At 36.2% G+C, this 12,949-nt stretch overlaps 2 protein-coding genes across 10 annotated transcripts; both read right to left on the bottom strand.

The window, feature by feature from the left end:
- Positions 1-697: 697 nt before the first annotated feature.
- On the bottom strand, positions 698-5,873 carry LOC109001849 (rRNA-processing protein UTP23 homolog). 6 transcript variants are annotated; one of them, XM_035695066.1, is made up of 8 exons: positions 5,636-5,873; positions 5,277-5,564; positions 4,344-4,537; positions 3,158-3,238; positions 2,890-3,010; positions 2,422-2,727; positions 1,455-1,517; positions 698-1,231 (listed from the first exon to the last, which is right to left on the bottom strand). In XM_035695066.1, exons 3-8 carry the CDS (start codon positions 4,535-4,537, stop codon positions 1,139-1,141), a joined length of 858 nt encoding a protein of 285 aa, XP_035550959.1. In that variant the 5' UTR covers positions 5,277-5,564; positions 5,636-5,873; the 3' UTR covers positions 698-1,138. The 6 variants fall into 6 exon arrangements, 4 of the variants coding, with proteins under 4 accessions (XP_035550959.1, XP_035550960.1, XP_035550962.1 ...); XM_035695067.1 differs by having other exon boundaries at positions 5,282-5,873; XR_004802631.1 differs by lacking the exon at positions 698-1,231 and adding an exon at positions 2,200-2,289 and having other exon boundaries at positions 1,454-1,517; positions 5,277-5,873.
- Positions 5,874-7,536: 1,663 nt separating this feature from the next.
- LOC109001848 (proline-rich receptor-like protein kinase PERK1) lies at positions 7,537-12,401 on the bottom strand. Of its 4 annotated transcripts, none has more exons than XR_004802628.1 (8): positions 11,585-12,400; positions 10,779-10,996; positions 10,471-10,679; positions 9,489-9,615; positions 9,080-9,192; positions 8,603-8,792; positions 8,283-8,415; positions 7,537-7,962 (listed from the first exon to the last, which is right to left on the bottom strand). XR_004802628.1 is itself a non-coding variant. In XM_018979314.2 (8 exons), exons 2-8 carry the CDS (start codon positions 10,927-10,929, stop codon positions 7,708-7,710), a joined length of 1,185 nt encoding a protein of 394 aa, XP_018834859.1. In that variant the 5' UTR covers positions 10,930-10,996; positions 11,585-12,401; the 3' UTR covers positions 7,537-7,707. The 4 variants fall into 4 exon arrangements, 3 of the variants coding, with proteins under 3 accessions (XP_018834859.1, XP_018834862.1, XP_018834861.1); XM_018979314.2 differs by having other exon boundaries at positions 8,235-8,415; positions 9,121-9,192; positions 11,585-12,401; XM_018979317.2 differs by having other exon boundaries at positions 8,235-8,415; positions 9,121-9,192; positions 9,489-9,555; positions 11,585-12,401.
- Positions 12,402-12,949: the final 548 nt, after the last annotated feature.

Here is a 12,949-nt window from a genome sequence, read left to right as displayed (position 1 = left end):
ATAGGAGCAAAAAAAATCTTTTAAACAACCTTTCTTTTACCCACTTCAACTCATCTTATCTCATTTCATCATTATAATTTTTTCAAATTTCTACACAAAATATAATAAACAATTCAACTTTTTTAAATCTCAAAATAACTTCTCTAAATTTTCATATAAAATATAATAAATAATTCAACTTTTATTCTACTATTTATAAATCATCTCAATTCATCTCTGAATCTAAACCACTCCTAAAAATGATTAAGTCTTACATTATCAAATATATATTATAATGCTAAGCGAAAATCAAAGCTCCTAAAGTTGCGAAATTGTGGCCGCCTGGCCGGGGGTACTGCATATGACTCTTGTGCCAATTTTTTGGGCCGTTGTTGGTAGATCAGGGGGTAACACCAAACATTCAGAATTGAAGGATAGTTTCTCTCCGGATCACGCAGAACTTCCCAAACTTGTTTTCACTGTTCACAGGATGTCATGATCATACAGGATGGGACTCGTCATAGGAAGAGGAGAAGTCGATTCTGTCAGCTGGGCAGTTGGCTGATATGGTATTATTGCCGTAATTAAAGGAAGTGGGAAAAATAAGAGTAAAAGCAGCAACCACCAAAATAGTAAAATACCACGAGTATATTAAGCAAAAAGCCAATGGTCTTCGGCCTGATGGCATCTCCACCCATCTCAATTCTCAAGTATGGGATGGCAAGAAACATCTGGAGTCGAATCCTCCTAACCCCAGCTGCTTAAAATTAATAAATAAATAACTACACACACACACACACATAGAAATACATGTCGGCTCCAATTGTTGAAAACCACTCCCTTTGGAAGCAAAATCCAAACCAAAAAGAAGACAACGAGTCACAACACTGAGCCAAGGCAAGCAGCTAGCTTTCCTAAACTCAAAACAATTGATACGTCGACAAACTTCATTGACCATATATGATAAGCCAGCCCCTGATCAACATCAACACCACAAAAAATAAAACTAAAAAACTTTGTAAAATCCTGAATCTATTCTGTATTCTCTAGTTGTTTGTCATGACCATGATCACCACTGGCGCATATTTCAATATAGAATAAAGGAATTCTCAAATTTGAATAAGGACATCAGACAAGTTTCCCTTTGGCCAGCTGAACATCAACCATCTTTCTCTGCTATCTTTTTGCCTCCACGTGATCTCTTCCGTTTCCTGCTCCTGCTTCTCGCAGAATTTTCGCTATCTTTCTTTTCCTGTATTGAAACTCCACTTAATAGCACGCCAAGATACATAAAATATCAAGAAGGTAGCATTTTACTTCAGCACAGAACAATTAAATTGTATGATCATTTTACTCAAGCCTCTCTTAACTGTAATTAAAAAAATTACAGAATTTGAACATAAAAAATTTATAACGAAAAGGAAAAGATTAAAACAAAATATAGAGCATTACAAAAACCGCATTGAAAAGCTCACCTTCTCCAGAACCAATTTTGGTTTTTCATGGCTCTTTTTCCTACATGAAAGTGGGTTTGGGCCCTACACAGTTTCAAACCATGAGCATTAAAGATCGTCAACTTAAGAAAAACAACTTCTAATAGCAATGATAGCACTGCGCCACAATAAATTCAAATTCTACTTCCATAATTAATGTCAAACGAAACAGAATGAGTTGTGATAGTTAATGATGACGCACGAGAACATTAAAACACTTCTATCAAGATCTTTTATAATTGACTTTTTTTTATAAGTAAAGAGCTGATATACGTATACCGTTATATGTCATTGGAATAAAGTTCTATAAACATCATGCATTCTCTATTTCCACCTTACTCCAGAACTTTTCTGTTAAGATGTCCTAAATACAATTCAATTTTGAGAAGCTGAAAGAAGTTGAAGACCTAGGATGGTTGGATATTGCATTAGAACAAGCAGTAATTAGCATATAATCACTATCATTTATGTTATTTAAGCTTCGTATTTGAACAAAGGCTATATACGTTTTTCCCTTTCTTTTTCCAATTCCAACACAGATCTGCTTTTAGTCAAAACCGCCAAGTAAATTGTCATGTTATTAGCTAAATTAAACTATTATTTCGATAAGTAATTAGTTTAATTAAACTATACTGTGCACAAGGCCTAAGTGCGAGCATTATCACTCTGAATAATCAATGGTGGCAGATGCTCATCAGGTACAGACACAACATATACTCTACCTCACCATATCAAATGGTCTGTCTTCAGTTAAAGCACTGAATACGAACCCTCCACATCAAAACCATAAACTCCCTGCAACAACCTTCTTCAAAATCTCCATATGGGAAGTTTCACATGCAAAATTAAGTTTGAGATGTACAAACAAGTTAAAAAGGTTAAACAGCAAGCACTAAGGCTTGAAGCAAGCAGTCCAGACAAGGAGAAAAAGGGGGGAGTAGCTTATAACCTTTGCCTTCTTTCTCTTAAATTGAACTCTGTCCTTCACGCTCATTGCCTTACGGGCAGTTGGTGGTTTCCTTTCATCCTGTATCCCTATTTTTTGATCTACAAAATCTTCATTTTCACCAGAAGAATTATTTGCTTCCTCGTCAACAGACCTATACCTTGACCGTTTCTGTAACATTTTGCGATCCAACTCAGTCATATGCAAGCGTGCTTCTTCAGAAGTTTTGACAAACTGGCGTTGAAATGCAGATGGGGGCTCAAGGAAAAGGGAATTTCTTAAACCAAAAATGATGGGGACACCTGGAATCTGCAAGTGAATAAACAGATTAGTAATAATAAATGCCTGTCAAAGAGAACAATTTGCCATTTGTTGTGCACAACAAATTAAAGCATTACAAGAATTATAACTCAAAACACGAAGTACCCTATAGGCTATACCATCCAGAAGAAAAGAAAAGAAAATATTAACCTCCTGAAACTTCTTCCGAAGATCAGTATCCTGAGTAGCAACAAAGAAGTGCTCAGGATTATTCTGCCCAATAACATCCTTGATGCATGCATCAGCACTCTTGTTTTTCTCATGATCACAACTGTAGTCATAGAAATTTGATCCCAAGTAAGAAAAAAGAAAACCAAAAATGCTGTGAGATTTGGGGTTCCTTAATGCCATAGAATTAGTTAGACCTCTGAAAAATTAGTCTGCTAAAGAGAGAGAGAGAGAGAAAGGGGAAGCTGACCTGACAGTAAAGAGCTGATGCGCAGCCTCAAGAGCTTGAAAGTAGGAAGTGCCAAGCCTTTTCAACTCAGCAAGAACACATCTAAAATAAAATATTGCAGCACACCAAAAATGGAATCAGTTCCAGAAAGAATAGATAAAACAAAGAATGCTTCATCAAACATACTTGAAAAACAAGTGAAAAGTAAGAGAGGTCTCTCTCTCTCCCCAGAAGAGCTTCAACTTCTCTCAAAAACCCACCACCACAACCCACTCCAGGAGGAAGAAGGCTTATCCATCCCTCCCATTCCCCTCCTTCCCCTTTTCCACCTCATCTGGATTCTGGATCTCCTCTGATTTTCTCCACTTGCCCCTTCATTTCCGTCCTTTCCCAACTCATTTTGTTCAAGCTTTAGAGGTTAGATCTACCACTCTCCAGTTGGCTTCAACCGCCATGTGCCCCACACATCGATTCCCCATCTGCCAAAACTCATCAACTACCCTAGTAACCCAACTACGGCACGAAACAACCAAAGTGTGACCACTACATTATGCCACTGTCTTTTTTCGAACATCTAAGCCTTCTCTGCTTGCTCTGTTAAGTCCTGGCATGTTTAAAAGTAATTGAGTTCCATTTTCCTTCCCCTTTTGCCAGACGTACAAACTCCCAATCTGTCGCAGTCTAACCACCCACAATCACCACACCCCCATTGTTGGTCTGATTATCCACTGATCTACCACCTACCACTATTAGACCAACATTTAGACTAACACATGGGCCTGGAGGCTCCTCAGTGACTTCCCTCTTTCAAATAGCCCTCTACCTTCTCTTTTGCTGGTACCAAATTGTTTAACCTTTTTTTATGAGGATATAGAAGATAACGGTGTAAAAGCTCTGGAAACTCTGAAACAATCAAGTGCAGCATATCATTATCCATTGTGGCCCTCAACAGTGCTACAATCCATTAGTTGGGTTTCAAAAAAACCCAACCTTTATGGCAGTTCCCTCTTGGATTTGATTGATGAACATCAGTCTAGACCAAACCTTTGATCCTATTGTTGTCCCTTTTCAATTTAATTTCGGTCAGTATTTATTATAAGTGAGCATTTGTAGGGACTGCCCACCCCTTTTTATTATATCATTTTATCTATTTCAATAAAATATCGCTCATAAAAAAAATGAAAAATAAGAGGGAAAGGAAAGGGACCTGGTGGTGAAGAGTTTGACGGGAGCAGCAGAGAGGATGTTGGAGATGGCAGTGTCGGCAGGTTTGATGGTATTGGCAATAAGGTGGTGCACAAATGTACCATCGCATAAGACCTTGAAGGGCTGTCTGAACCCAAAGCATGAAGTGTAGAACCTCACACTCTTCCTATGACACTTCTGCCTTTTCACCCTCATCTAAAAAATCAATTTAAAAAAAACAAATAACAAAGGAAATCAAATATTAACCCGTGCAATTATAAACTAGCCTATAACCCGCACTGTGTGAGCTTGCATTATCCTAATCTACATTAATTGATTTACTATCTCTTGATTTATAATGTAACACCCCGTACCCAGAGGGTCAGGGAGTGAATTCCTAACGCTTAACATCAGATCAATACAAGAACAGACTCCAAACGATAAAGGGAAAGGTTCTATAACATGTAAAACTTTGTTGCTTACCGAGTGTTGATAACTTACCAAATTACCAAATTATTTCCATTATTATATCTCCTGTGTAAACAGGAGCTAGTTCCAGAATGCAAAAACAGACAATTCTCAAGAAAAAAAGGCAGTGGTATTTTCATAAGCATTTTATTACAATAATAGTATATACAAAAGACCTAAATTACAATTAATCTTGGGGCTCCAAACATCCACCCTAAATTTCCGACTACCAGAGACTTGCACGGCCAAATTCTTCGTTTCATTTCAGCACAACCATAGCAAATGACCCAACAGAATCATTCTCCCTCTGTTGGGGTAACCTTGCAACGACCTCTAATACCTCAACTTGCCACCAATCAACCAACAACAATAACAAAACCAACAGCACATTCAACTCCACTACACCCTCCAAGAAAAGTCTAATTAATCAACAAACCCGAAACTAACCACAGTTGAAAATGACAAGTAAAACGGGTAAAGAGGATACCTCACCAGACTTGAAGCGGTGTTCGACTGGACTCGGTGATGGAACGGCACGAATTGAATGGTGCTGTGTGGCTGGACTTGTGGCGCGGTAGCCTCCACTGGTTGCGGTGGCTGGCTTAGCAAGGAGGGAGAGAGAGAGACAGAGAAAGGGAGGGACACCGAGACAGAGAGACGAGGATTGAGAGACTCGTGCGACGTCGTGAGTGGCGGAGGAAATGGGCGAGGTGGAGGGGTCACGCTGGCTCCGATGGCCTTTGTTGGTCACCGTGGTCAGCCCAACACCGAGACACTGTAATACGCCGACAGAGAGTTAGAGAGAGAGAGAAACGACAAGAGAGTGAAGGAGATGGAGTAACTTGCCGGTGTAAGAAATCGAGAGCGGGAGGCGGCGGCGCTGGACGTTCCACAGTGAGCGAAGGTGCAGAGGAGATAAAAGAGAGAGAGTGTCAGGCTATTGGAAACAAGGGCTTGGTGCGGCGGTCGGAACTGTGGAAAGAGCGAACCGAGATGGACGGCGTCGATCCGGGCACGGTGGCAAACGGCAATCACAGAGGAGAGGGAAACGGAGAGAGAGAGAGAGCAAAAAAAGGGTTTTAGAGTGTAAACCTAAAACGACGTCGTCTTTTATTTCTAGGCGGGCTAGGTTAAAAATTCGAGCTTTGCTACTAATCAACACACTACACATTATATTTTTTTATTTTTAATTTTAGTTTTATTGTTCTTAAATTTATTAAATTATTCTACTCATCATTTATATATCACAATAAAATTAAAAAAAAAAGTGATTTGTAATATATAAAGATGATAAATATATTTTTTCTAAAAAATTATATTCGAGGCTTAAAACGCGCTGAGCCATTAAGAATATCTCATTATATTTGTTAATAATAAAAAAATAATTTATAAATATTTGTGAAATAATTTGAGAATCTTTACTCTTTAGATTTAGGCTGCGTTTGGATATTGAATTAAATTGAGTTAATATGATAAAATATTATTAGAATATTATTTTTTAATATTATTATTATTATTATTTTGAGTTTTAAAAAAAGTTAAATTGTTAATTATATTTTTTGTTAGAATTTAAAAAAATTATAATGATGAGTTGATAGGAATTGAGGATCCAAATGTACATTTCTTAAGGCTTGTTTAGACATTTAGAATATATATGAATAATAGTGAAATGATTTGGATTAAAATGTTTTATTAGATTTTGGAAAATGAGAGAGAAAAAGTTAAATAAAAAGATTATAATGTTAAAAAATTATTTGAATATAAATTTTGAATATTATTTTTATTTTAAAAATTGAAAATAGTTGTATTGTTTTTTGTATTCTGTTTGAGAGTTTGGAAAACTTGTAATGATTAGATAATTATTAAATGAAAAAATTGAATATTTGAAATTAAAAAATATTTTATATTTAAATGATGTTTATGAATGAAATATTTAAAAATATCTTAATATACCTGAGAATACTTGTGTTCTCAAACAAGGCTTTAAACCTTCATTAAATACCCAAAATATAGTTTTAAGTGTGACCATTGGATGTGTTCTCCTGCTCATCAATATGAGCATTTATATTGGTTTTATCAAATTTATTTTTAAAATTTGATAAAAAAAATATATTTTTTATAAATTTAAAACCTTCCTAACCATAATCTCATATTGTTAATATTAGATTAGTCAAAATAATAATATGATATTATTTTTTTAATAATAATATTTTTAATTTATTTATTTTTTTATATTTTACAATTACATTAACTAACTATTAGGCCTCGTTTGCATTTAAAGTACATCTCAACTCAACTCAACTCATCTCATCATTATAATTTTTTTAAATTTTTACACAAAATATAATAAACAATTTAACTTTTTCAAATCTTAAAACAACTTTTTTAAATTTTCACATAAAATATAATAAATAATTTAATTTTTATTCTACGATTCATAAACTATCTCAACCTATCTTAACTCATATATGAATCTAAACCATTCTTAAATATATTTGATGTCAAACCTATCTCAATTTATTTCAAATCATTATTAATGAAACCTACTATCGTTTCAATACGTAACTTTAAAGACAAGCAAGTTTTTAAGAACTCAAATATTTCCAGAACTTGTTTACTTTTCAAATTTTAGCAGAAATATGAGTATATGTATTTTTTAGAATTTTTTTTTTTTTAAATATGGAACTTTTGATCTCCACCGACTTACTACAAGAATTATCGTACATTTATGTAAAAGGAACAAAAATGTACAAGAAGCGGAGCTGTTCTTTATACACTTAAGACTAACAAACAGCTATTCCATTTTTTTTTTTTTTTTCCATGTTTCAAAAATAAAATTAAAAATTAAAGAATAGAAAGTAAATGAAGTGTTTTCGCAATATATCATTCCCGGCATCAGGGTTGCATACAAGTATCTTTTATTTTGTAGCTCGGAATAACTGGCTTCCGAGGGTCACTGTTGGGGTTCCTTCGCCCGTTAAGCTCATCTCTTTCTCGAGTATCCGATCAAGTTCCATTACCACATAGCTCATGGCAGGCCGCCTCTCACTCGAAGCTTCCACACATCGGACTATCAGTTTTATAACCTCTTCCATACCTTCAGCTGTAAAAGTAGCCTCTAATCTTTGATCAATGATGTTGGAAAAGGTGCCATCTTCTTGATTGTTTTGTACCTTTACAGGAGAATTACCACAAAAATGATTTTAGTTTCAGATAAACCTCCCACCAAACAAATACCTCAAAGCTACTCTGCGTGTACACCACCCATATTGCAAAAGTTGCTACAAAGAAACACATACACGTGTGATTGCTGGTTTTCTTTATAAATGTGTAATGATCTTTGCAGCCAGCCACCCACAAACATATTTGCATCTAGTTATCAACAAATAATCTAGAGAGTAGAAGCTGATAAAATTCTTTACAGCGCATGAAAAGAGTCACATGCCTTGGTGCATGAACAGCGTATCAATATTGTACGAACACAATTGCATACCCATTCAACCAGGTTCTGATTTGAGTCAAAAGAAGGCGATTCCGATGCTTCCCTCCCGCTTACTAATTCCACGAGGAATACTCCAAAACTGTACACATCACTCTTTTCAGAAAATCGACCGAACTCTCGCACTCTGCACCAGTAAACAGCATATAGATTATCGTGTCAACTAAATTATCATAAGCAACATGAAAAATTAACCCTTAAGGTAGCACAAGGGATAGAGACTACTCCTCAAAAAGTGGATATCATTAGGATAACTCTCTCCCTTCGGGCCAATTACTCATCACAAAAAGATAAGAGAAATCAAGGAGTTATACTCTGGGGCGAGGAATATCTCATCTGCTGTCACTTGAGAAGATGGGCCAGCAATATCAACTCTTCCAAGGAAATTACGAAGTCCTGCATCTGCAACCTTAGCTGTAAAATTTTTATCTACAACGAGGACATTGGATGTCTTGAAATCCTTATGTATCAAACGCGGACTTAGGGAGTGAAGATGAGCCAAACCTGCACACAGACAAAGGCCAATGAGAACAGTGGTGCTTCAAGACCTACTGCATATAAGAAAGAAATTTAAATTGAAAAAAAAAATGATATTTTTTTAACTTTTTAACCATCATTCGGTGATGTTTCACATCAGGGATGATGATAGGATAGTTTTTTTTCGGATGGGTTATGTAAAAAGCTTACGAATTGCATTTTCAACTGAAAGTCTTATGGTAGCTTACAACAGAAATTTGTGGGGCCGATATCAATGCTTAGATATTTTATAAGAAAAAAAGAAAAACCGATACCAGGAAAGCCACAAATGCTCACTGATTTTGCAAAGGATCACCTTTAGCTGCCCCTAGAGCAATTGAAACTCTATTCTTGAATTCTAACTTTTCAGGTGAATGTTGACCAGTGCCTGCAAAGAGAAATTCACAGTTTGAACATGCATCAGAATTAAACATCAGAGATGCAAGGTCTGGGTACATGCTAAGCTAAGAACAAACAACAGAAGAAACTTGAAAGTGATTATAAATTGTATGCACCATGATTTTTCTAACATATCGGATGAAAGTTAAGGTGAAGATAACGTGATTGAAATAATTGAGGAAATTTTGAATGGGCAAAAGAGACAGTTATGATATTTACTTCACCACTATAATTGAGTTAACTAAGCTAAATGAAAGCAAATACGTAGACTAGACAGGGAGTTACCATACAAGTGACTGGAAACGCTTCCATTTGGTATGTATTCATAAATGAGAAACTGTTGATTTTTTTCCTGGCAATAGCCCAACAGAGTCACAAGATTCCGGTGCCGAATAGGTGCAAGGTAGAGTACCTGGTAGTTAAAGTCAGTCCTTCTGATCCAACCATGAAAAATACTAAAAATAAGAGGTATCCTGTAATACAAAGATATGACCGGAGAAACCAGGGAAAAATATAAATGTAAGTTACAATTTAGTCTAATTCAAGAAATAAGAAAAGCAGAAAAGAGGAAGCACAACTTCCAACTTGAGAAACTTGTTTCAAATGTTGGAGTGTGGCAACCAAGAAAAAGATCTTGTTCTGTTTGAAATGACTGAATGTCTTGAGAAGATTGGAAAGAAATATCCAGCATCTGACCAATTAATCTGGGAGGACTTTGTTGAATTTACAATGAGTTATATAATTAAATGCCATATTTTGAAGCAAGGAACTGGATATATCATGGTGAAGAAAAATTAAAGATTACCGTTCTATATATATGACACGGGTTTTCTGTAATGCTAAAACATGGTGAATGCATCTATCAAATATGGGAAACCAAAAAAAAAAAGAAAAAAAGAAAACACAGTTCGTGATCAATATTTTGATTCACTAATCTATCTTAGGAAAGTTTTGTGTAGCCAACTGATACCATGAACTCTTCTTAACTGTAACTTCAATAATATCAGGAAAATTTCCGATTTTTTTTTTTTTATAGGTAAAAGTTCAAAATCACCACGTTTTTACATTGCGGGTAACAGGAAAATTCTAGATTTGAAAGAATCATGTTTAATCAACTTCAACATTTCACCATATTCTCTTAAACTTCTTCTTCAAGGAATGGGTGGTGAATGCTTGTAATCTTAGTTTACTCTCTGTTGCTTCCTCTATCTTGTATTGTAGCAACTTATATGATCGAGTTTAGCTGTATGGGAAGAATCATTATTACCTCGTTGATAAATTCCTGGCTAGGTGCTCCAGGTCGCTTTTTGATAGCCACTAGCATCCCATCATTAAGCAAACCCTTATATACCTCCCCAAACTTTCCTTGCCCGATTAGGTTTTTATCACTAAATTGTTTTGTGGAAAGAGACAATTCTTCCATCTCAAAACGCCTTGTTTCACGAAAGGACAGCTCAAAACCAACATTTCTTTCCACTGCAGGTTAACAGAACAAACTTCTGAACTGATAGTACCTTACATTGAGTTTGTTCTCTATTGACACCCTCAAAGAAACACATATGTTGTGAAAGTTACCTTGAACAGACGGATCAGAGGACCCTGTCTCTGAAGTTCTTGTAGGGGTTCTTTTGCGAGATAGGCAGAGCCATATGAAGAAGATAACTATCCCCACCAATGCCACCGCTCCTGCAGCACCTGCTGTTATTGCTGCAAGATGACCTGACATCTGTAATGGGAGCCACTTCAGCTATGCTCTAGAGTATTATTGGGACACAAATAATTATTTGTTGAACCTGGAATGTAAAGGAGTCAGAAGCAAAATAATCAAAATCTACTGGGGAAAAGAAGAAATGCAACAAAAAGGAAACATAAAAAGGAGCAACATTCACATTTATTATATATCCACAAGCAATTGGATACAAGTCAGGCAGCATCCGTTAACACCAAAACTATAAGTGGGCAATTGTTAAGAATCATAGCTAATCTCTAATAAAATTATCTGAATGGGAGTAAATCAGACACAAAGCAGCAGTCAGAATCACGACTGGAAGTTCAATTTCTTTTCCCCAAAGAAAACTGCAAAGAACATGACTAGTGTAGAAGGTATGCATTGATGTTGAATGGCCACTACAAAAAATTAAAAATACGACAAAATGAATAATGCCAACAACCAATCATCTTTAGAAAGGTCTACAATAACTGTTCAATCCACAAGGCTAAATACGATCATCCCCAGACTCTAATCGCAAATGCTTGGACGTCAATCAGAGATTCATATAAGCTATTGAACAAAAACGAAAATCAACATCTGAAATCTTCTTCTGATTCCATCAGGGCTGGACCTAGATGAAATTGAAGCATGGACAGGACGGGGTCCAGACCTGTATTCCCAGATAAGTAATGCAGCCAGATCTCTATGAACCGCAGCTTCATTTGCCAGAGGGAAAACGAAAGAGTCTTCTAATACCATTACCACCCAAATCAATATTCATCCACAATCCTCTATCCAACGCCAAAAAGGCAGCAGTCAAATCAAGAAGATACTCCTAGTACTCTTCTACCAAATCAAAGAAAAACAGAATGTGTGTTGGGGATAAAAAGCACAGAAATCCAGTTGTGATCAAGACCGAATTTTGAAGTCCCAGTTGGTATAAAGACAAAGCATGGTATAGCCCAGCCCAGGTCCAAATCAATATGCTTCTTCCGGGAGTGATGATGCAGATGATAGCTGCCCTCCAAGCAATGGTAATAAAAATACCCAGTAAGCCTCTCTAACTACTTTCTCTATCAAACTGTGTTGTTGTACTTCCGAATAAATTAATGGAAATGCTCCGAGTCACTCACTCTCTCGCTATGTATCATCGCTGGATACAGAATGCCGACAGAAAGTGACCATGCGCCGACAACACTTTCAGGGATTTATTACACTCTCGCTCGCTCCCCTCTCACCTCTACCAAACCACCCAGTTGGAGAGGATCATCAATACGTAGCAGTAAGTATAGAAACCCCACAACCCGTAAGAAAACACTTGTTCCAGAAATAAATACGATCTTCTAATCTTTTGATGTCTCAGAGGGAGAGCAAACCCATACGAGCGTAAGGTGAAATTGAAGCAGCAAAGAGAACAACTATATCAACAAGTAAGAGAGAGAGAGAGAGAGAAAAAAAAGGGGGAGGTGGGGTGGAGTTCTAATCCGATTTAATTTTGAGATATGTGTGGGCTGTAAAGCAGAATAATGGTTGTCTGGTACTGCAAGTTGAAGGGTTTAATTTTTGAGTAAGCACTTTTGCTTCTAATTTTACTCATTTTTAGTTTTCTTTCTAAATTTAAATTTAAATTTTAAATTTTATAATTTTCAAGATATGAATAATTAATATATAGAAAAAGAAGTTTTTTTAATTACATTTAACATTTATTATTATTATTTTTGTGTCATGTACAGGACATCTTTGCTGTAACATACTATGCGAGGCAGCGAGTGTGCGTGTGTTCGTGCGAGAGAGACAGAGAGCCAGGGGGAATAGCGATTAACGATACCGCTACCGCTACCGCTTCCTCTACGACCTCCTTGGCTCTAGAATATTTTTGTGTTAATAAAATATATATATCGTACGACGCAACCGAGAGAAAGAGACTCGATGCTGTGGCTTGTGGGGAGTGGGGCTGGTCACATCCCCACCAGCCAGCTACGTTGACGTTGCTCCTACTCCCCAATTTAATATTTGCTTATTGAATGAAAAAAAA

This window comes from Juglans regia, chromosome 10 (assembly GCF_001411555.2).
Source record: "Juglans regia cultivar Chandler chromosome 10, Walnut 2.0, whole genome shotgun sequence".
Lineage (NCBI taxonomy): Eukaryota > Viridiplantae > Streptophyta > Magnoliopsida > Fagales > Juglandaceae > Juglans > Juglans regia.
This window is presented reverse-complemented; position numbering and strand designations above follow the sequence as displayed.